This window comes from Sminthopsis crassicaudata, chromosome 1, assembly GCF_048593235.1.
Source record: "Sminthopsis crassicaudata isolate SCR6 chromosome 1, ASM4859323v1, whole genome shotgun sequence".
Taxonomy (NCBI): Eukaryota; Metazoa; Chordata; class Mammalia; order Dasyuromorphia; family Dasyuridae; genus Sminthopsis; species Sminthopsis crassicaudata.
This window is the reverse complement of record NC_133617.1, coordinates 442,563,800-442,589,305: the sequence shown is the minus strand read 5'-3', so window position 1 is coordinate 442,589,305 and position 25,506 is coordinate 442,563,800. Positions and strand designations below refer to the sequence as shown.

Here is a 25,506-nt window from a genome sequence, read left to right as displayed (position 1 = left end):
AAATGATATTCAAGCATGTTGTTATTCTAGATCATAAAATGTAATATTCTGACAGTGTACTATGAGTTCTAGACTGAAAATTACTTTTCTCCACTCTCTAATTTGAAGCTAAACATCCACTTTTAACATTTAACATTTGATTTTATTTAAAATGCAAAATGCCTAGTGACAAGCTGATACAGTATAACAGGAGCACTATTCATGCTATTCTACAAAAGTTTTTATTAAATGCCCAAGAATTGTGCTAGGTTTAGAGGAGGTATTAATACTATTTAAGTCAGGAAAAAGAGATTTGTGAAAAATAAAATCTTGCTATATTATCTCCATCCAGTAGGTGGCAGATTAAACCTAATTTATTACCATGTAGAAGAATCAGAATAAATATAAAATTATGATCCATGTTGTTCAAAGTAACTCCCAATGTAACTATGCTTGTAAAAAAAAAAATTCAGTTTTATAAATATTCACATAGGCAATGATGGTTAGAATAAAATTACTCCAGAACATCTTAAAAATAATTCCTTAAAAATGCCTAAAAATAAGTTTTGCAAACCTAAAACTAAGATAAAAGAAAAAGATATAACTCAATTTATTAACTTCTTCACCCAATAAGCATCCTTTACTTATAAAGAAGGTGTCTGTCATAGGAAACTGGAAGACATTCCTTTTTTTTTTTTTTTTTTTTCCTGAGGCTGGGGTTAAGTCTCCCATAGTGTTTTTGCTCAGGGTCATACAGCAAGGAAGTGTTAAGTGTCTGAGATCACATTTGAACTCGGGTCCTCCTGAATTCAGTCAGGGCTGGTGCTCTATCCACTGCGCCACCTAGAGGCCCCTGGAAGACATTCTTTAAAAAATTAAAGTTCACCTAAAGATTTGTCATAATCTGACCTTTTCAGTCAATTCTTCCACAAGCATTTATCAAGCACTTACTATGTACCAGGCATTGTACTGTTGGAGAAACTAATACAAGAAAATAGACAGTTCCCTGTCTAATGGGACAATACAACATATGAAAAGGGGGAGTTGGGAGTGGTGTAAATGGAGAAAGAGGGCTGGCTGCTCAGTGCTCTTCCTCAAGATGAAGAAGTCACCAAAGGGAGAAAGAGGGATCACGGAAGCAAAGAGATGCCTGCTCAGAGACCATTCCCAATTTAAATGGAAATTCCTCCAAGAACTAGAAGGGATACTGGATAAGACAGTCAATAACCATATATTAAGTGCCTATTCTGTTCTAAGTGCTAGAGATATAAAATAAAAAGATTCAAAACAGTCCCTGTTCTGGAGAAACAGGCAAACTACAAACGAACAAGCCTCAGAAGATAAACTGGAGATAATCACCAGAGGATAAACAATAACATTACATTCAAAGGAACCAGGAAAGGCTTCTTATACAAGGTGGGATTCTAGCTGGATCTTGAAGGAAGTCAGAAGGCAGAGATGATGTTAGAGAACAATCCAAGCATTGGATTGGCAACTGGATAGGCAATGAAAATGCCCAGAGATGGGAAGTAGAGTGTTTTCTTCAAGGAACAGTAGTAAGGAGGTTGGTATCAAAAGATCAGACTATATGAAGAGAGAATATGTAAGGACTAAGAAGATTAGAAAAAATGTGGGAGTGGGGATAGAGGCAGTTAGTAGGGTAAGGAAGGCAAATTATGAATTTATATTTGACAGTAGAGGTAATAGGGAGTCACTGGAATCTATTAAGGCCGTAACAGCAAAAGTCAGATTTGCACTTTAGGAAACTCATTTTGTCAAATGAATGGAGAACAGCCTAGAGTGAAGAGAGACTTCAGTCAGAATGACCTACCACAGGCAACTGCAATAACACTATGGAAGGAGATGATGGCCTGCACTAGAGGAGTGGCAGCGTCAACAGGAGAAAAAGGGCCCTATAAAATGGTAAAAGTGACAGTCTTTGACAGCAAATTGAATATGAGGGAGTAAGGGGTGAATGGAGAAGAGAATGAGGAGATAAGGATTACACTTAAGTTGCCAGCCTGACGGACTGGAAGGATGGTAGTACCCTCTACAGTAATAAAGAAGTTAAGAAGGGAAGGTTTGAAAGATAGTTAATTTAGTTTCAAACATGTTGAGTTTGAGATGTCTCCAGGACATCCAGTTCAAGGTAGCTAATAGGTATTTAGAGTTGGGAGACTAGAGATCAGTCACCAGAGAAATTAGTGCTGAATAACTAGCTTTGAGAATCATCAAAGTAGAAATAAATCAATTCTTGGGAGCCAGTTTTGTATAGCCTCCAAGAATGATTTTTCATATTTTTAAGTTGTTTTTATTGTATTTAAAATGTAAAAAAAAATTTATTTGGAATTGACCCTCAGCAGATCTCACTTAGATACTGAAGGAGAAGAGGACATAGGACAGAGTCATGAGGACACTCCTAGTTACCACATATGATCTAAATAAAAATCTGACCAAGAATTAATTAAGAAAGGATCTTAGAAAACAAAGTCACAAAAACTTAAAGGAGAGTTTCAAAAAGATGTTGATTGACGGTATCAAAGGTCACAAAAGGCAAGATAGATGAGGATAAAGAAAAGGCCATTAGATTTGACAATTAAAAGATCATTGGAAGAGACTAGGTGGTGCCAGTTCAAATCTGCCCTCAGACACTTGACACTTACTGGCTGGGCAAGTCACTGGACCGCCAGAGAGAGCTCAATATAGTAACTTTGGAGACAGAAGTTTCAGTTGAATGAAGTGGGATGCCAAACGTTGGAAAGTGCAGAAAAATAAAGGCGATAACTACTGTAGATGAACTTTTCAAATTTAGACACAAAAGGAATGAGATATTGGATGATAATAATAGCAAGCATTTAGCACTTTAAGGTTTGCAAAGCCCTTTACAAAAATTAACTCATTTGATTCTAACAACAATTTTGTGAGGCAAATACTTACTTTTCTCATTTTACAAAATTTTACAAACAGCACAGTTAAGTGACTTGCCCAAGCTCACAAATCTAAGGAAAGGTAGCTAGCAGGAATAGATGAATAAAGTGATGATGAGGGGTATCTGGATATGTTTAGAAGCATCAGACAGAGAGAAATTGAAGGTAAATAAGTGGGGAAGATAAAGGGATCAATCTGCTGTAGAAAAGGAGATGGGACTGGATCACTTGGGTATATAAAGAGACAGCTTTATCAGAGAGAAGGGCCACCTCATTATGTGAGAAAGGAGGATAGTGGCAAGGGTTCTAGATAATGTGAGAGAAAAGAGAGCCTTCAGAAAAATTTTTTCAGTAAAATATAAGATAATCTTAGAGGTCATCTAGCCCAAGCCGCTCATTTTACAGAAAAATGCTGTCTAGATTTAAACAATGGTCCTCTGATACCCAATCCAGTGATCTATACATAAAACCTATGCATTTTTACTGCTCAACATGGTGACAGAAAAACTTCAGCTCAAACCCCATCTCTGACACTTACAAGTTATATTATCTTCAACAAATCACTTAAATCGCTGAGCCTTACTTTTCATCACCTATATATTGGGAATAATAATACCTTTAGCACCTACTTTACTGGGGTATATGTGTGTGAGTTGCCATTTTTTTAGATTTAATAAGAATGCTTTTAAAGTATTTTGCTATTCAGAATAGTGCTACTTCTGGGCTTATAGCCCAAAAAGATAGGAAAAGAACCTGTAAGTGCCAAAATGTTTGTGGCAGCCCTTTTTGTAGTGGCTAGAAACTGGAAAATGAACGGATGCCCATCAATTGGAGAATAGTTGGGTAAATTGTGGTATATGAATGTTATGGAATATTATTGTTCTGTAAGAAATGACCAGAAAAGGGGGCAGCTAGGTGGCGCAGTGGATAGAGCACCAGCCTTGAATTCAGGAGAACCAATGTTCAAATCTGATCTCAGACACTTAACACTTCCTAGCTGTATCACCCTGGGCAAGTCCTTTGACCCAGCCTCAGGGAAAAATAAAAAAAAATAATAAAAAAAAATAAAAAAGATGGAATTGAGAAAAGACCAGCAGGATGAATACAGAGAGGCTTGGAGAGATTTACATGAACAAATGCTGAATGAAATGAGCAGAACCAGGAGATTATAAACTTCAACAACAATACTGTATGATCAATTCTGATGGAGGAATCCCTCTTCAACAAAGAGATCTAATTCGGATCCAGTTGATCAATGATGGACAGAATCAACTACACCCAGAGAAGGAACACTGGGAAATGAGTGTAAACTGTTTGCATTTTTGTTTTTCTTCCCAGGTTATTTTTACCTTCTAAATCCAATTATTCCTGTGCAACAAGAAATTCGGTTCTGCACACATATACTGTATCTAGAATATATTATATTTAACATGTATGGGACTACCTGCCATCTAGGGGAGGGGGTGGAGGGGAAGGAAGGGAAAATTAGGAACAGAAGGGAGTGAAAGGGATAATGTTGTAAAAAATTACCCATGCATATGTACTGTCAAAAAAAAAAGTTACAATTATAAAATTAATAAAAAAAAAATTTTTAAATAAAGTATTTTGCTATTATACACACACACACACACACATATGTATATATGTGTGTCTGTTTGTGTGTTATCTGTAAAGGAGGGCAAAATTTAACAGTTGGAAGGGACCTTAGAGATCATCTGGTCCAAAGGACCTGGGGTCCAAAGATATAATATGGATGTTTATGTATATGTATGTATATACATACATACACATACATCTATACAAGGGGAAGGGGGAGGAAACAGGTGCTAGAACTTGGATGGGGAGATCTTATTTTCCATTAATTTCTGAAATCTTAACATTTTCAACTATGTAACTTATTAAACTTCAGACTTCTAAACGTGTTCCATCACACACAATCTACACCGGACACACACACACACACACACACACACACACACACACACACACACACGAAACTCATTCTAAATCCAACCCCCTTTCATTTCATAGGCAACTGAGGCTACGGGCCAGGAAGGTACTCTCAAGAACTTAAGTGCAAAGCCATGTTTACATCCAACGAGTTCCTTTTTCTTCCTCCTTTTTTGTCCTTCCTTCCACTATATCTGGTTGCTAAAAAGCGGAGCTCCTTTACCTGGGGGAGTAAAGGAGGGTTTTATTCCAGGAACGGGAAAAACTCCTCGTGGTTCTTGTTACTATTTCATTTATTATCATCGTAGTGTTATTACTACTGTTATTAACACGAGTCTGCAGCGGGGAGTTCCCGAAATTACTAACTGGCTTAATTACCTAAATACCCAGTAATAATCGTGACCGGGATCTTAGCAAAGGGATCAGGCTTCTCCTCCTCTTTCTTTGGCGGCGGCGGCGGTGGTGGTGGTGGCGGCGGTGGCGGCTGCTGCTGCTGCTGCTGCTGCTGCAAGTCTATGGGCACCAGCTCCGGGCAATCCTCCTCTTCCTCTTCTTCCTCTTCCCTGAGGCCACTAATTCTAAGCATCACTGAAGGAAGGAGGGGGAGAAAATAATACAAGTCACACAGCCAAGTGCAGGAATATGGTCGTTACACAGCCCAAGCTCCAGCCAAGCACGCCGTCAAGCACGCCGTCAAGAACGCCCCAAGTCCCGCCCCTTGACGCTCATACGTCAGACGCAACAATCTTTCGAAGTCACGTCCTCCGAGACCGTTTAGCCTATTCACCCTTCCAAATCCAAGCGGAAGTGCGCTGACCTCTCCTCTCCTAGTCCTTTGATGGCCACGCCCTGAAAGACTACGTAAGGTACCAGTCATGGCCCCGCCCTTTCCTCCAGGATTCTATATAAAAGATGGCATAGCACTCTGAAGTCCTTTGTAGATAGAGAACTTAAGATGTATGTACACATTTTTGGAAAGAGGTTGTCATTGGCTGATGTCACCACAGTATTGACAGCTGCAAGTGGGAGATAGGTACTAGGCTGGCCACTGCACCAGGTTATAGGAGCCAAGAGGTAGGAGACAGGCGGGTGGGTGAATGGACTGACCGAATTATTATTTCTAAAAGTTTTGAAGCCAGAAAACATGGGCTTTCTTAGAAAAAAAAAAAGAAAAAAAAAAAAAAGCTGTAAAACAGAAAAGGTGACTTGCCCATTTTAAAATGATTCAAACACTGCAAATCCCATCAGGTATATTGTGGTGTCTCATAATGTATTGGAAAGAGAACTAGACTAGAAAGAAGGGTAAATGAACCTCTACAAGTTTCTAATGTATCATGTCAAGCACTGTGCTTTACAAATATCATTTAAATAATAACCTTGGAAAGTAATTGTTATTATTTCCATTTTTATAATTGGGTTCTCCCTGCTGAGTCACATAGCTTAGTGACTGAGGCTGCATTTGATCTCAGGATTTACTAACTCCAGGCCCAGCTGTGCCATTTGTTCAAAAGAATCAGTTCTTCCTGGCTCCAAGCCCAGTAAATATCTGCAGCATCTAACCGCTCCAAAAGTCTGACATTAACCATTTTTTTAATTTAATTTTTTTGGGGGGGAGTAGTTTACATCTCACCCTGGGCAAGTCACTTAACCCCAGCCTCAGGAAATAATAAATTAATAAATTAATTTTAAAAAATAAATAACATCCATCAACAGATCCTTCAGCTTTCTCTTCCAATCTAACCATTATAGATAATGAGTTTTGGACAATTCTGGTTATTAATCAGAACAAGGGATATAAACAAGGGATGCAGATAGGGAGTAATATAACACCACTAAGAGCTATAAGGCCGAACCAAAGGAGCTGCTTCCACCAGCTTTCCCAAACCAGGACCACCAAGAAGTATTGAACAGTGAGGTCCAAGTCTGTACAGGAACATGAGCAAGTTTCCTAATGTTCTTAGGGATTTCTTTTACTAGATTTCCATGCCATCAATATTTATACAACATGTTGATAAATTTAGTTTAGCACAAACTCCCCCTTCCTCAGCCAACAAATAATCCAACACAAGTCTGGTTCTAAAATAACTGCTTGAAGCCTAATTATCCTGTTCAAAATATATATAATGGAGTTCTATATCCCCAATTTCCATCTTGAGTCCAAGTGGCTGGCTCATACAATTCTTTCTGGAGGCCAGGAGTCACCCCAACCATTTGCATCTCCAGTCTGAGTAATGGAGGTATCTAAACTCCATTTCCCTCTTCCCAAATCATCATATGACTGAATCCCTAAATATTGGTTTGCCTGTTCAGGAAGAAAGAAAATTTTGGCCTGAGTCCAATATAACAAATCCTTGTCCAGTTAAGAGGTAGGTGAGTATAGGCAGTTAAACCAAAGATCCAATAATGACCCTTTAGAGCAAGTTGTTCCCTTGGAAATATGTCTGAACTATTCCTTGTAAAAGGGTAATATTGTTGGTCTCTCGTCCCTAGGGGGCCTCCCCCACCAAAGGTGACATACTGACATTTCTATAAACCTTGCTCCTTCCTCCAACTACAATTGGCAAGTCACTGATCTTTATTAGGTTAAAGGTATTCCAAAATGTGGGAAACAGTGTCCCATGTTTCCCAGGTGTCCCTAGGGTGACATTGTACCAACCCCATTGATAACTGTACCCAATGTATATATTCCCTTTGGGATCGGTTACTAAGGACCCAAGCTGGGCTTAAGGGGACAGGTAGTCATTGGCATTGGTTTAATTATTGGGATCCAACACAGATCCAACAATTTGATAAGTTAAAAGTTCTCCCTATATTCTGCATGAGCAGGAGGAACTGGTTCTCATCTCTAGAAGGTAAAGGTCTGGTTTCTATGGCTATCATGAGGAAATAGGTAAACCCAAAGCTGCATGAGGGAAATGCCTCCAGACCCATGAAGTCAGATGGTCCACTATGACCAGCAAGTATTTGAGGCAACCCTGGTGGCAGCTCAGTAAAATCCACCTGGATGCTTTGGAATGGCCTGATTCCTGGAGGTCGTCCCCCTTTTGGGATCTGGCATTGAACAGCCTTGTCAGTCCTTCAACAAGCGAGACAGCCATCCACCAGGTGTCGGGCCATAGTATATGGGCCGGGGGAAACATACCTTGTCAACATAGCATCACACAGGTTATGGACATTCCAATGATTGCCCTGGTGCAGTTGCTGAAGGACCTGCCTCATACTTGCTTTGGTCAGTACCTCTTTGCCATCAGGTAAGAGCCATCGTCCTTCCGAGTTCTCAACTGCTCCAAGAGTTGAGGCCTTCTCTTTTTCTTAAAAAAGAGAGGGTAGACAAGGGGGAAGTACAGGTATCAAAGCCATTATATGAGAAATCTCCTGGTCTCCAGCTCCCTTGGCCTCCTCATCTGCTAATCTATTTCCCTTTGCCTCAAAAGAATTTCCCATCTCATGTCCCTTTACATGTATTACTGCTACATTCCAGAATGTTTTCCAGTACCTCTCTTACTAGATCATCCTTTTCTAATAGTATTGCCTCATGTTTCAACATTCTAGAATCTGTGAGCCATTTCCCAGCCCTCTGATTTAATATTGTTCTAACTTGGTGTGGGACACTTACTATAAGACTGCTTCCAAAGGTGAGCTTCCTGCTCTCTTCTACCAAGAGAGCTACTGCTTGTACACAAGTCAACCATCCTTTTGGCTACTGGATCTAATACTTTAGGAAGGAAAGCCACTGGTCAGGAGTAAAGGATCAGCATGGGAAGCTGATCTATAAGTTTCCTTCCTTTCACCTGAGGTGAATTCCCCTTCATTTCATTTTCTCTGTATATTTAATGGGGAATTGTTGGAATGTCAAAAGTTCTTTCCATATAGGCCCTCCCCATGATCATGCAAAACATGAAAAAAGCATCTGAAGACAATATAGATCTATAGTCAGAAGTCTAGGATTGGGGTTCCAGAGATTGCCAGCTTTGTCTCAAAAAGAAAGGCAAAGTGGGAGTGGTCCCAGTATTGTACATCTCATGGACCACTTGCTCTGATTACAGATATAAGAGGAAAAATCAGGGGCATGATTTATTTAAGGCAGTTTTACTTCAGGTAACTGTCCTAATTTTTAACCATTCCACATTCAGATGGTGGAGTTTGATGACCTATGCAGACAGTCATACCTGAATTCAAAACTTCAAGTAAAAATTAGCTACAGTCCCAAAAGATTTTATCTCCTACAGCAATTATCATTAATCAAGGCTTCAGGTGAATCTAGTTCTCAAGAATCACAGTAAAAGATTCATCCTAGAAAGTTCACAGATTATACAGTTTATCTTTCATATCTAAGTAGATGGTTCTAAGTTTAACATTACACAGATTATTTTGCCTTCAAAATACTCAATACAAAGAAAAATTCTAAATCACATGTTGTCCATCCCATTTCCACATAAAAGAAACTTTCAGATCTTTCAGATTTAACATCAATATTCTCTTCATTCTGAAAAAGATTAAATTTTTGCAAATAACCCTATCAAATTATCAGATCAGATTAAAATATTCCTTAAACAAGGAGACTATCACGCACATAAATAAACATTAAGTAATCTGCTTTAGTCAGATGAGATTTTAGTAGAAATGAATTGCTTTTAGAAAACTTACAGTTCCAACAAACTCCTTAGAACAGCTTTAGACTTGAAAAATAAAAATAAGACATTCAATTATTAACACCATATAAATGTAGGCTGTTCCTTTAAACAATAGAAGTAATATTAATATCTAAACCAGCAAGGAGTTGCAGTTATTTAAAAAAAAAAAAAAAAAAAAAAACTATACTTAATGGGGGGAGGGGGATTAGATCACCTGATCAGGTACCTCTCCACGTGGTCACCCTTCCCCCACACCACCATGCTTCCAGACCCCAACATATCATAGCTCCATTTAAACTATTAATTGCTTTTGCTAATCAATCTTTCTTGTCCCATGTCTTTAAGTAAAAAAATATATATCTATATATTTTAAGCTTTACACTTCAAGGTTCGCAAATAACTGAACCAAATTTCATAAAACTTATACATGCTGACAAAAGCTGACAAATACTTAAGGCATAACTCAGTTACAAATTACCCAATATCTCTAGAAAACAACATATTTAAGTAGGGAGATACAACCACAACCTCCCCTAAATTAAGCTACTGGCATTTTGTTTTAATAACCTATATTTTAACTTAAAATCCCAAACACAGCTTTAAATTCCCAATAATACAAAACTACTTTTGCCATCATATTTAAAATAATGAGTTTCACTAAATAACAGTTTCTTTCCCCTGGCCCACGTGGCCCTGCTGCAGTCAGGACACATGGGAGGAAAAGGAAGGAAGCCACCATCTTCCCTGGCTCAATCCCACATATTTCCCCAAAGTACAGGGCTACTGTGATCCAAATGGGATCTACTAAGGGATACTTCTGGTCAGCTGAGACTACCTCTGCAGCTGGAGGATTTCTCCTGATCCACTCCTTCATAGCTGCACCTCACTAATGCCCTCTCCTCTTGTTGTGGGCGTAGCCCCTTTAAGATTCCTAGTCTGATCTACCTTTGGGACAAGATATTCCTAAGGGAAAAGATCTGTATCTGATCCAGTTTGGGCTGTACCTAGCCCCCCCACGGGATCTGAGCTGGCTTGGATAAAGCCCGTCAAAAATCTGGCCTTCAAGGAATTAACCTGAGCTCCACCCATTATTTCTTCAAGCAGATAAAAGGAGCAAAGCTAGAAGCATCTTGGGTTCAGAGATTTGAAAGATGCCAGCTAAGATGCTTGCATCAGAGATTCTCTGTCCCTGCCGCTTTCGGCGTATATCTTCCTCTATCTAATGCCTTTTACTAACCAGACCTTAATCTTGCTTCCAAACCTAGCAATAAACATCTTTTACCTATCTAGGTTTTCGACCTGTAAATTCATTTACAGGGTACTCTCGCCGCCACTAGACCGGATTTAACTTTGTATCCTTGCGCCAAATCCTAAGGGGGTTGCAGGAGAGCTCCATGTGACCCGAATCCTGCCACTAGACCTCACTTAATCCTATTGAGATATATACACCTCATTATTAGGTATTTACCTCATGATTTGGTTCATTACCTCATCATTTTGAGGTTCCCTATTACCTCATCACTCTTGTGAGGAGAAAATTCAAAATAGACATTTCTCCTCCAGGTACCTGGAAGGCCCCTGGAAAGGCTAATGGAATTAAATCCTCTCCCTTCCCTTCAGGTTAATCAGGTTAATCCTTTTGGCACACCCAGTCTGCAACAAAATAACAATATCTTATCATCTTTTTCTTGCCTTTTTTTTCCCCCTTCATATTTTGGCAGTTTGTTCCAATTAATTTATCTCCCAAGGGACTATCTACCGGTATTTTCTCATATATTTCTCATTTCTCTTCGAGAGGGTTGGCTGGGACTGGGCCACACCCATTAAATTTGGATGGAATATAAATTCCAAAATGGCCAAACACATCAATTGTCACCAACTAACTCCAGTCACCCAGAAAGGCCTAGCCTATCTCATCCTGTTCAGAGCCGCCTCCAGATCAAGGGGCTCACAGGAAGCTGTCTAGAGCCCCCTCCAGAATCTAGAATCTGTAACTAGACTCAAGGGACTCCTGCCTTAGCTCTGGGTTGCTGCAAAGCAAATTACTTGACTGATCTGGTTGGGATTTTACAGTGGAGTTTCTCCCTTTGCTTTTCTCTGAGTTTCTCCACTTCGGGCCCATTTTACATTGGGGAGCAAGGAGAAACTCCTGGACGCTGGCGGGCTGCGTAAATCAGGGCAAGGCACCTTCCTGCTAGCATCCAAGAGTTCACTTACCAAGTAATGGATCCGACTAGCTCCCAAAACTGAGTGGTACAGAAATAGTGAGGGAACACCATTTAATAAAAAAAGCTGGAGAGATCTCTAGAATAAAGCAAAGTTTATTGTACATTCTTGCAAGAAGGGTGTCCCAACCCTAAGAGCAATCAAAGACAGGAAGCGCCTCCTGTGGGATCTCCAGGATCAGCACCTTCAATCTCTAATGAAAAACACCTCCTCCCACCACTGACCCTCATCCTCATTGGCTGAGAGTCTTACATTCTAAGCTCCAGAAATCGAACTTGACCAATAAGTAGATAGTTGCCCATATTTGACTGAAATAGGGAGGAAATTGTGTCATGGGAGGATAGCAGGAAGGGGGTTCAATTATACCCTTGACTCAATCCTCAAAGTCCTTCAGGCCTACTCAAACTCTGAAGTAGATGAAGCCTTACTCAATTTTCACAACTGTTTTGAAAGATCTCACCTCATCTCATTCACTGGAGAAACTGAGCAAGATAGAGATTAGAGAATATTTAGATCCATGTTTGGTCCCAGGGCTAAATGACACTGTCATCTCAAAGAATCCAGCCATGAATGTCAGATACAAGAATTTTTTATAAGATAACAAGACATAATGGGGCTGGTACCTGGATGGGGATGACCTAATGGGGGAGGCACCTAGGATGACATAATGGGAGGTACTGGAGAGGCTCCTGATATTGTAATGATGTCTAAAATGGATAAAGACCTTTATCTTAACATTAAGAGGGAATGGTTATAATCTGAGGCAGAGTAACTGAATTGGACAATTAGGGAAACTGAGTTAGGACATTAAAAGAGAACTGTGGCACAGCATTAGGTGTGCTGCTGGTCCTTTCCCTGCAGGGACTACATAAATGTTTTCTCTTTGTAACTAAAGATGTCTCTGATTAGTGAATTTCAGAAAGGGGGTCTAGCACCAGTCCCACACACTACCATTACATAAATCATTATTCTAATTCCTTCATATAGAATCAGGAGCCTTGTCTGGTCACCACCATAATTACTTCAAAGGAGGAGTTCTTGTACTTAATTTGGATAAAAGAGAGCAGGACATTGTTTCAGAATTGATAGTGGTGTGCCACAGTTCTCAGTTTCCCTAATTATCCTGACTCAGTTTCCCTGAATTGTTCTTCCTCAATTCCTAATTGTTCTGTTCAATCCTGCAAAGCCTAATCAACATGATCCAGATAAGGAGAAAGACTTAAACATCATCACATTGTTGGGTGCCTTTCCCCATTCTGTAATCCCAATATATTAAAATGATATAGTTAAGAAAGAGGTACCTCACAGTGACACTCTCTAGGGGCAAGCTAACCTAGGAAGATGTCAATTCTTTTTTTTACTAATTAATTTTATAATTATAATTTTTTGACAGTATATATGCATGAGTAATTTTTTATAACATTATCCCTTGTATTCATTTTTCCAAATTATCCCCTCCCTCCCTCTACTTCCTCCCTTTGATGACAGGCAATCCCATACATTTTACATATGTTACAATATAACCCAGATACAATATATGTGTGTAAATACCATTTTCTTGTTGCACATTAAGTATTAGATTCCAAAGGTATAAGGAACCTGGGTAGATAGACAGTAGTGCTAACAATTTACATTCACTTCACAGTGTTCCATCTCTGGGTGTAGTTATTTCTGTCCATCATTGATCAACTGGAAGTGAGTTGGATCTTCTTTATATTGAAGATATCCACTTCTATCAGAATACATCTTCATACAGCATTGAAGTGCATTACAACAGTTTAAAAAAAGACTGATAATGCGTGGAGCACTTAGAAATGAGAATTCCATTAAACTGACACAGCACATATAAGAAAGCAGTAGGATTGACCAAAATTCATACTCCAATTTATACATAAGCCTGGTCTGCCCTTAAACTACAGGCTATACTATAGTATAGAAAGAAAAAAGCCAGTTGTATAGTACTATCCATACTATGAACTAGCCAGTTCATATTATTCTAATAGAAAATAAATCATTATACAAGGGATAATATTATAAAATATATATATATATAATAAAAAATTTAAAAAAAAAGAAAAAAAAAAGAAAATTAATCATTATTAGAATTTTGCTAACTGAGATTTCTTAAAAGAAAATCACCAAACTAAAAATTTTAACTACAATAAAAACAAGCCTTCTTTTGAACAAGTAAATTGTGTCTGCTGTATCAGTCAATTCTTATCACTTACATTTTATTACTGATATTTAAATATTCAAATTGAATATTTAATGGGAGAATTCCATCCATGATTTTATCTCTCTTTTCCCACTTATCTCCCACCCTCTCATTCACCCATTTAATTTTCCAGGATATGTTTTCGAAATAACCTAGTGGACTTTTCCTTTTCCTTTTCCTCCAGGAGAGTGGAGCAACTCTGCCTCACTGCCCAACCATTTCTGGAAAGCAATTTGAACTTATGCTAAGAAAATGACAAAAAATGTATTTGCCTAGAGATACCACTACTATGCATATACTCCAACAAGATAGAGATCAGAAAGACAGATCAGAAAGACCCCATCTACACATTAAAAAAAAAAAAATTAAAAGCAAAATATTTTTATGGTAGCAATGACTTTGTGAAACGACTAAACAAATTATATCTGAATATAATTAATGATGTCATAAGTGATGAATATCCCTTTGGCTTTATCTAACAAATTATCCTGTTTATATCTTGTTTATAAGTGGTTGTTTTCATGTTGCTTCTTCTATGTTGATCTCCTTAAGGGTAGGGTACTTCCTTCTCTTCTTTGAAGATATATGATGTCATGAGTATGGAACATTGCACATACTGTCAGACTTATTTGATATATTGTAGTTAATTTTTCTGAACTTTTTTATCTGCTTTTAATTCTTTTTTTTTTTTTTCAAGGGACTGCTTATTGGGAGGAAGGATACATTTGGAAATGAAGGTCTAGTAAAATAAATGAGATAAATAAATATGAAAAACAAAGCAAAAAAACCCTCATTTCCATTGTGGTCTGGTAAAGCTGTTCAGCAAGTGATAACTGACAGGATGCCTGTCCTCGACTCTGAATCTATGTATAGCTTACTACATTTCCTTAGAAAGGCAGCTCAGAATCCAGAATAGCTGAGCTGGAATTTTTTGGGGGAAGGAGAAACATGAAAGTCCTAACCTGAAAGCCTTTCTAATGCTACAGGTACAAGATTTAGACTTCCAGTGTTTTGAAGGAAAATAATGCCTTGTTTTCTGGAACTTACTTTTGTAGTACCAATAAATTAATATCATGTGAGTAATACAAATGGTTTAGGAATTTATAGGTAAGAATACTCAATAGGGGCAGCTAGGTGGTGCAGTGGATAGAGCACCAGCCTTGAATTCGGGAGGACCTGAGTTCAAACCTGGTCTCAGACACACTTCCTAGTTGTGTGACCCTGGGCAAGTCACTTAACCCCAGCCTCAGAAAAATAAATAAATAAAAAGCAAAAAAAAAAAAAAAAAAAGAATACTCAATAGTTCCAGTTTTCCAGTTCTTTTAAGAATCCAATCCCTCTAGGAACAGAGAAGAAATACCATTCCCCAGTTCCTCCCATTACCTCATTTTTTTCTCTGCACTAGTCATAATAGTCTTCAGGACAAACAAAAAAAGTACAATGTAAATGCAAAAATCATTATAAAGCTAAAAATAAAGGTAATTAAGTTTTTTTCTCCTCTCCTCTATTTGTGAAATATCCTGTAAAGGACAGAGTCAGTGGACATCAGTAGGACTACAATAGGGGAAGGAAACCTTTGTATTTCACAATGAACTCACTTCCTGTTATCTAGTTAGGGTGAAAAACAAAATGAGTGATATGGTATAGATTTATTTAACAATTTCTATCAAGTGCATTTGTCTTTACTAGATAAAATTATGGAAGGAACCAACCAACCATTGGGTAGTTACACAATTTTATAGAGTTATAGTAATAATATTCATACATAAAATAATCATCTCTTAATTTATGTTGCAATAAGGAAGTGAAACATTAATCTCAACCCAGGAAACAGTAAATGGCTGGATTAAATCTTTCTAGTTTTCTTTGGAAGTAGTTTAACTCCTTTGACCTAGATTCAAGACCATTCATTCACCCAGAAAAGAAGAGACTGCAAGATTGAAGCAGCTCCCTGAACCATGATATCATGGAAGAGCACAGTCTTTGATGCCAAACACTTATCTGACTTGCTCATTATTGAAGTATTCAAAAGCAGTTGGAGTTTGTGCTTCCTGGATTAGAGTTTCTAGCTTCCCAGAAGTCTGTGGGCTCTTATTGCATAGATGAAGCAATCCTGCTAAGAACAGTGACCAGTTCAGCTTAATTTCCTTGGGCTAAAGATTAGAGTCTTGCAAATGATTGTGAAGTGGGTGTGCACATTTGATTATATCCTCTATGAGTTTGTCCATATTATCCACATATTATTCAATAAAGCATGTAGTTAGTTTAAGGGGGGAAGAGGAGCTATTTCTGTGCCATGATCTTCCAAACAAATAAGAACTACTTGTGTCTTATTTGGGGTATGTTCCTTGACTAGACAACATTTTCTAAGTTTCTTTTTGTATTTCTCTCCAGGGTTGCTTGTACCATCACTGGCTTCTTCAGAGAAATATCCCCTAGGTTCTTTTTCCAAAAGGCACCTTAAATTTACCCCAGTGGATCTTTTCCATTTTGAAGGATAAAGTAATAGAAACAATATTGATTAGTTTTTAGAAGACTTGAAATCTCTTTTCAGATCTTCTGCTAATTAGCTATGTGAAGTTGAAGCAATATAAGCATTCCATGCTTAAATTTTTTCGTCCAGCAAACAAGAATTTCGGATGAGATAATCTCTGCAATCCTTTTCAGTACTGGCATTCTTTGGATAAATTATTGAATTTCACAGAGTTAGAATTGTCATTTAAATTTTTTATGAGTGGGTTTAAGAAGTTGGCTAAAACAGTAGCAAAGGTAAGAGTCTTTTTATGGTGCTGACAGCTTCTTTTAAATTTTGGTGTCCTGAGACAAAGACCCTACCCTAATTACAACTCTGAGTGAGCAAAACAAATAATTTAAATGCCACAGACTTAGCGATGATGCTATTTCTTTAAAATGTGCTATTGATGTGGAATGTGGCCCCTTTAAGAAAATAGTCCTTTCAGATTGATTTATTCCCTTCTGATTTCCAACCCCTCCTAGCTGATGCATTACCAATTCAAGAATTCACAAATCCTGGTCAAAAGCACCCCTTTGAATTCCAATAGCAGATCCAGGCTGTCCCAGCCCCCATTCTAATGATCTGTTCAGGTTTCTCAACCCCCACCATGCAAATTCTAGCCCTCACTGAAACCCATAGAGGAGCCAACCTGGGACTGCACCCCCAGGCATCTTTAGCTAAATCTCTCATTATAAAAGAGCCAAACTGGAGTCTCAAACTGGTTGAAACGTTCCAGCACCATTCCTGGCACCAAGGACTCTCTACCCACTGGAATCCTGTTTCCGGTGCCCTGTTATCTCTACCTTCACCTTTTACTAACTAAACTTTAACCTTACTTCCAAATCCCATAATAAACCTCTTTTATCAATCTAGCTTTTTGGGTCTATAATCCTTTACAGGGGACTCTTGCGCAGCCACTAGACCTCATTTAACTTCCTCTCCTTGTGGTGAATCCAAAGGAGTTGCAGGGGAGCTCTATTTGACTCCCTGTATCCTGAACCTGCCACTACACCTCAATTAAATCCTAATTTCATTTAGGTATCCCAAATCTAAACCTCATCACTATCAGCCACATAGGGAGGAAATTAAACAAGGCTGTGTCTCAACACAAAACCCACTTACTCCTCTTTTAAAAAAAGTGCCAAAATTTCCAAGATAATGGACCATATACAAAGGACGATATATTTTATTTAAGTCGATGGAAGTTAAATGTATAGTTTATGTATGCACAGTAAGCAAAGCTGAGAGACCATTGTTAAAGGAAGCTTAAATTTTTCTACTACATTTTTGACATTTTGATTTTATAATTTTTAATATAATTTTAAGTCTATTTTGTTGAAAACCTATTAATGTTAACAACTATTAAAATGCACAATCCAATTAAAAGCCAAGAGCAAATAAAGCAATCTATTCTGTTTTCTTTTTTCCCTGCTCTTCTTGATAATTCACCACAACTGTATGTCCAGATTAAATTGAAATATTCTTTTAAATCAAAAAAGTAATAGCAGTCACAAAGACTATTATTAGTGATTAGCATCTAAATTCATTCACTAACCTGATTAGAATGAGCAACAATTTAAGCCAGTTCAGAAAGAAAATGGATTTTTCATTTATTTGAGCTCACTACTGAGTGAGTAGTGTGTGCAAGTATATGTAAGAAAAGGAAGGTTATAAAAATTTCAAATCATGGAAAATTCATTTTTTTAAATTCAGTAAATGTTGTAATACCTTTTTTGATATAGGTAAGCAACAGAATTGTAGTGTCCTGTTGTCTCTCAATTGTAATCCTTCTCTGGGAGGAGGTTTCTTTTCTGTAAAATCTTTTTCTCTGTGAGCAAGTTTCTTGGAAGGCTTCTGGAATCTCCAGCCAGAGTGAAGGTAGAATCTCGAATCCTTCTTCCTGAATCCTGGCTCTGAATCTCCTCCAGCTTCCCTGAAGTTCTCCTGGGAAGTCTGTCCTTCACCCAATCCAGACTGCTCTTCAGACTCAATGTTGTCTCTTTTTATCCTCCCACAGAATAGGCTTGTGAGTACTCCGGGGGCCTGTAGGAACTCCTACAACCAATGAACTAGTTCCTTTTAAAGGTGTAAACTCCTTTTCAGAAGTCTAAAGGTATAAACTCCTTTTTTAAAGGTGTGAGCTAAAGGTGTGAACCCTGAGTTAGAGAATTGTTAAGTACAGATTTAGCACCTAGTAAGAACCTAACACAGAACTGAGTTTAAAATTAATATTTAAGAAGTAATATTAAGAACTTGTCTCAGGGGCAGCCAGGTGGTGCAATGGATAGAGCACCAGCCCTGAATTCAGGAGGACCCGAGTTCAAATCTAGGCTCAGACACTTAACACTTCTAGCTGTGTGACCCTGGGCAAGTCACTTAACCTCAGCCTCAGGGGGGGGGAAAAAAGAATTCGTCTCTTCAAGGCATTTTAATAATTATTACTTTTTTTTTTTAATTAAATTTTTTTTTTAATTTTATAAATGTGTTTGTTTAAAACTAAATACAGAGTAAGAAAAAACACAATAAAAAAAAAGAAAGACAGAAAAAGGAAAATAGAAAAGCATTGTCATGTACCCAGCAGAATATCAAGGAGGAGTCAAAATATGTATCAAATTTCCATTCCAAGAAGGCATATATAATAATAGAAGACTTTGTATTCATGACTGTTCATATTTTCTTTGCATCCTTGTAGGCTATTCTTTTGTGTTGTGCACTTTTTATTTTATTTTATTTTTTCATCTTTCAATCCCCCCATCTCCCTCCAGCAGGCTTATAGATATATTTATGTGTATGTATATATAAGCACAAATGCATACATACATATATACATACTCTTACATGCATACATAGACAAAATACATATATATTTAAACATACAAGATACTCTTGTAAAACAATATTAATGTGGCAGACATGCAGATTTCTCCCTGAATCTTTAACTTGATTGAAACTTTGACTTTAAGATCAATGATTATTAGCCCTGTAATGTCGGAGAAACTGAGGCAGGATAGAGATTAGAGAACAATTTAATAATTTATTTAATGGAAGAGATTTACTGGGACCAAATGGATCCATGGTTTGGTCCCAGGGCTGAATGAGAGCATCATCTCCAAAATGACATTGCTCAGATTCAGGGGGTAGACTGAGGTGGGGACGGAGTCAAGATGCTGAGAGTGGGGAATGGGACTCTGACAATCCAATTCTGACAAGGGGAGGGGAGGCATGGGGGGGGGAGGAACCCCAGAGATGGGGAGAGGAATTTTAATAAGAAGGTATCTGACATTCTGGTAACAAGGGATGGGGAGAGGCATTCTGGTATTCTAAAACAAGAGCTTTTATCCTTATCAAATATTCTGATAAAGAGGGAAGGGAAGTTTTGCAGAACTGAGCTTTGAGAATCAGGGAAACTGAGTCAGGACTGGGTCAGGATAATTATGGAAACAGAACTGTGGCATAACAGACCTATCTTTTTTTCTTAAAAAATTCTACTCCTGATCCATTTTTATCATGTTTGTTTATAGATATATATATTTCCTATCCCTACTAACTTTTCTACTTTAGTTCTACTCCTTAATTTGCCTTGCTATTATTTAACCTTCCTGGCCCAGGGTTTCCTCCCTACTTAATCTTCACCCCACAACCTTTTCCTTTCTCTTTATCCCATTCCCATTAATCTATATAGCTTGTTCCACTGCCATAAATCTGCAAACTCTTCTATATCCCACCTTATTCTATTTCATCCCCTCTTATTTCCTTATAGATTTTGAAAGGTGCTATACTTTTCATAGTACACACACACACACACACACACACACACACACACACACACACACACATAAAATTATTGTTCTCTGTTTAACCCATTCCTGATGTAAGTTTTCAAAACTACCTACCTTTTCTCTGCCATCTAATCTCTCTGTGTTGTCTCTTTCTTTGCACCTCATTTGTATATCATAATTACTATTTTTATCTTTTCCTAGACAGCTTTGCTTTTTAGAGTTAGATTGAACAATATCTTTCAAGACAGTTGAGAAAATCGAGTAAGGCTTCATCTACTTCAGAGTTTGAGTAGGCCTGAAGGACTTTGTGCATTGATCTAAGGGCATAATTGAGTCCCCTTCCTGCCATGACACAATTTCCTCCCTATTTCAGTCAAATATGGGCAACTATCTACTTATTGGTCAAGTTCAATTTTGTGGGTAGATCTGGAGCTTAGAATGTAAGACTCTCAGCCAGTGAGGATGAGGGTCAGTGGTGGGAGGGATATTTGTGTTAGGGATTAAAGTGTTAACCCTGCTTCCTCCCTTTGATCCTTAGCTTGATTGGTGAGACATCCTAATAGCTAGAGAATGTAAAATAAACTTTGCTTTGCTTCTAGAGATCTCTCTAGCTTTTTTTATTAAATGGTGACCACTCACTATTTCTGAACTACACAAGATCACACTCAACTCTGCCCCAATCTTTCTTTTGGACTATTCAGTCACTTATAGTGTTAGAAATATGGTTTACATATATATATATATATATATATATATATATAGAGAGAGAGAGAGAGAGAGAGAGAGAGAGAGAGAGAGAGAGAGAGTTTATTCATATTGAGAAATTAGTCTTTGATATTGGCTCTTTTATATTAAATTTTCTATTGAGTTCAGGTTTATTCAAGACAAAATCCTGAAATTTCATTGAATGCTCATTTTTGACATTCCATATCAAGTTAATTTGCTGGATTTATTTTTGGCTGCAAACCTAGTTCTTTTTATTTCATTATTCTAGCTGCTAATAAATCTTATATATCTCTCATTGTAGCTCCAGCATATTTGAATTGCTTTTTGTTTGTTTGTTTGTTTGTTCATTTCTAATAGAATTTTCTCTTTGACATGGGGTTTTTGAAATTTGGCAATAATGTTCCTATGCATTTTCCTTGTAGAATCTCTTTGAGGTGGTGATTGGTGGATTTTTTTTTTTTTTTATTATTTCTACTTTCTCCTCTTGCCCCCTGGGACAATTTTCTTTGATTATTTCCTCTATTATTATGTCAAAATTCTTTTTTTGGTCACAACTTGCAGGTTGTGACCAAATTTGTTCTCCAAATCTGTTGTTTTTATTATGTATTTAAAAATTTTTTTTTCATTCTTTATATTTTATTTTGTTATTTCTTGGTCTTCTATAGGTTTGTTGGGGATTTCCAGGCTTTTGATGAGACAAGGCGCGGGTGAAGTAAAAGAATTTACTAAATTAAAAGTAAAATTAGAAGTAAAAGTTTATTATAAATCATCGAGACATCTCAGTGGACCAGAACTCTCAGATGGAATCAGAGCTCTGTCCGGGTCTGCCCACCTGCCCATTCTTCCCACCCTTGTATATATGATTTGAGGCAATACAGAGCTATTGGGTTTGAATAGGCTTCAGTAAGGCTATAGAAAGTTTGATTAGTGATAGTTCAAATTACATAGAGCTTAAGTGGTGGTACTTAATATTAATTCAGTTCTATTGAAAGTTAAGTAGGGGTACTTAGCTTTAGTTCAGCTCTATAGAAAACTTGGGTAGTGTCAGCTGAACTCTATAGAAAGGTAAATTAGTGGTACATAACAGAGGTGGGGGTTGGCCTGACTTCTGGGTCTGGATAACGTGGAAAGTGATTTTTTTAGTCTCCAGCCTCAGTTTCCCTCGTCAGTTTCAGGGGCTTCCTGCTGCCTATCTTCCATCCATATTTAATCCCCATATTTCTCTCTCTTTGGATGCAGATGGCATTTTCCCAAGTCTATTGGACCAATTTTAATTTTCAAAGAATCATATTCTTTAAGAGTCTGGGTTTCCTTAGAAAAGGAAAGTTGGTTGACTTTCTTTTCATAATTTTATTTTTTTCTTGGATGCTCCTTATTAATTAGTTTTTTAGTTTTTCCTCAATCTTTCTCATTTTATTTTAAAAGTCTTTTAAAAATTCTTATAAAAATAATTTCTGGGCAGACAGCCATGTAATAATACTCTTTGGGGTAGAAGAGGATTATTGTTACTTCATTGTCCTCTGAAGATGAACCGGGTCTTCCCTTTCATATAGTAACTTTCTATGGTTGAGTTCTTTCTCCTTTGCCTACTTATTAAAAAAAAATTAATAGTGTAATAATTTCTAGACCTGGGATGGGGGGGGGGGGGAACTGACCTCTCTTCAGTTCTCCCTTCTGATCCTAAGCCAAGAACTCCACCCTTCTTTAAGTATACACAGCCAACAGTATTCCTGCCTCACAGCTTCTGCACTCACCAGGTATACTGATTCCTTTTCACCCAGGGTCACATCTCAACAGCACAGCTTGACTTGGTGTTCTTAATCAGCAGAAGTGCCTTCAATCTTCCCATACAGAACCCCTACTCCCTAATGGAGTGCTGTGTGGGAGATAATAGTTCCTGTGATTCAGATTCCAGCTGTTTCTGTGGAGCTAGTCTAGAGATGTTAACTTCACACCAATTAAACCAGTTCAGGGGTCTTTCTTCAAGTCTTCACAGTTTGTTTCAAGAGAATCCCTGATCTATTCCAAATCTTACTTGGTTTTTCACCAGTCTATGTTTGCCCTGAGGTGAAATTTTGTTTTGTTTAGGGGGAGAAATCCCGAAGTTTTGAAATTTTCTGACACATTTTGCCATCTTCCCAGAATCTTCACCCCCAACTTCATTAAAATTTTTTTTCCCTTCTCATGAATCTAATCACCAACAAAGTTGGGTTTCAAGATATAAAGAAAAAAAGATAGAAGATTGTTTAATAAATTGAATTTCTTTTATACCATTGTGTATTTTAAAGAAATATACATTGTTTAACATGGTAGTAACAAAATTGTTTTACTTATGTCTTTCATGCTTTTTTCTCCTGTATATTTAGAAAATGTTTTATTGATTTCTTTTTTTAAAATTCCTTTCCCTAACACCCAGAGTAGATTTCTTTCCTTGTAGCAAATATATGTGTGTGTGTGTATATATATATATATATATATATATATATATATATATATATATATATATATATATATATATATATATACACACACATACATACACATATGTATATGTATTTATATATGTAATATAGGTAAACCTATATCAATTTTGCTTGCCTACATAATCAAACAAAACAAATCAGTTAATTGGGTCATGTTTAAGAACTCATATATGATTTTATATCTCTAGTCTGTTAGCTCTTTGCTAAGGAGTATGTTTCATCATCTGTCTTTTGAAACTATGATTGTTTATTACTTTTGTCATAATTCAAAAATTGTTTAAAAGTTGTTTCCTCCTATGTTATTGTGGACATTACATAAGTGTTTTAGCTATGTTCACTTAACTGCAAAAGTTCATATAATTCTTTATATATTTTTCTGAATTCAACATATTCATAATTTCTTGTAGCACAATAACATTCCATTATACTCATAAAACATAATTTGCTCAGCTATCCACCATTTGAAGTGTTTTGCCTATTCTGTTTCCAGTTTTGCGCTACAAAATTCATGCACATACACACATACACACACACACACACACACACACACATACACACACATATATATGTGTGTGTTCTTTCCTTCTGTTCTTGACCTTATTGGAATACATGTCTAGTAGTAAGTAAATGAATATATGGAATACAATGACTTTTTGATTATAGTCCCAAATTGTTCTCCAGAATAGTTGAACCTCAATGTCCTAGTATGCTTTTACTCTCACTGTCGTTTGCTACCTTTGTCTGAGGAATCTCAGAGTTATTTTAATTAGCATTTTTCTTATTATTAATGTTTTAGAAATTTTTTACAAATGTTTTTTAATAGCTTTGTTTTTGGTGAATGTATGCTGCTGTCTTATGGAAGTCCCAAAGTTTCAGTTATATTGCTATTTTTTTGTAGTCCAGCTTCTTGGGTGCCATATATAATTTTCACTTCTTTATGCCATAACTTTGGATCTATGTGACCTAAATAGATCATCTGCTTAATGTCGCTGACTAGTGCTACAACTCATTTCTGGCAAATAGCAAATACATTGGTACTGGTGAGACTGTCACTGGACTGTTGTCAGTCTACACTTTGTTCCATATATAAAGTATTTGAATTTCTCAGGGATCATCCACTTTAAAGCCAGGGACTAATTTATGAATGGGGTAATAAGTCTTACTGTCAGTCTCTCAGGTCTCTTTGCTAGCATATGTGCAATATCACACTCTTGGCATAAAACTGCTCCTAAAGGTTCCAAGATGGCATCAGTGTGCAGTTCAAAAGGCTGATTGGATCTGCATCGTCCAGCACAAGAGTATATGTGAGACAGCTGACCAGTTCTTTGAATGTTTGTCACAGCTGTCTGTCCATTAATTTTAAAATAATCTGTTTCTTGTCCTTTTGATAACAAGCCTCTTTAGTCTTATATATTTGAGTGATGTCACTGGTAAGAGTTTTTTTTTTTTTTTTTTTTTTTTAATTTATGAAAATAACCACCAAATCCTAGGAAAATTCTTAGGTCTCCAAGGTTTTAAAAACTTCTCCAACTCTAAAGGATCATTTACTCCTTATGTCCAACTTATTACAACATTTTTTCACTATTGACCCATATTCTTGAAAGAAGCCATATGAAATCTTCATTTGTCAATGAAAACCTTAGACCGTTTTCCCCTCCAACACTTTCTGTAATGTTCTCTTCTCTAAAGTATAATGTTCTCTGGGAGCAGGTTTCTAGGGGAGCTTCTAGAGGCAGCATTAGTTTTAGTTCAGTTCAGTAATCCCAAATGTAGCCAGGAGTTAAAGTCCAGATCCTTTATTGTGTCCTTCAAAGTCCTGAATCTTTTTTGAGCCCTGGTTAGCTTTAATAGAGGCCTATCTCTCTCCTTGGTTCCAAGAGCTTCCTCTGAATCTCTCTAGCCAGCTTCAGCCTCTTGTCCTCCCAATATCACCAGTCAGCACAAAGGTGGAAGTTGTAATGAATCTTGACTCTTCCTCCCAAGAGTGGGCTTGTGGGTTTATGACTTGTGAATCTCTCGGAAGTCAATACTAGTTGTGAATCTCCTGCAAGTCCCCAGTCTATATATGCTCT

The 25,506-nt window shown here is 37.2% G+C and overlaps 1 protein-coding gene across 2 annotated transcripts in view; it reads right to left on the bottom strand.

Moving 5' to 3' along the window:
* The window catches only part of ZNG1A (Zn regulated GTPase metalloprotein activator 1A), a 75,854-nt gene extending 57,432 nt beyond the window's left edge, over positions 1-18,422 (bottom strand). Inside the window, exons 1-2 of one of the 2 annotated variants that reach the window (XM_074280661.1) lie at positions 18,175-18,422; positions 5,235-5,444 (exon numbers count right to left, since the gene is read on the bottom strand). In XM_074280661.1, the coding sequence (XP_074136762.1) occupies positions 5,235-5,442 (208 nt within the window). In that variant the 5' untranslated portion in view covers positions 5,443-5,444; positions 18,175-18,422. Of the gene's footprint in view, positions 1-5,234; positions 5,570-18,174 lie in introns of those variants that run through there. The other variant, XM_074280660.1, reaches the window with a different exon arrangement.
* Positions 18,423-25,506: the final 7,084 nt, after the last annotated feature.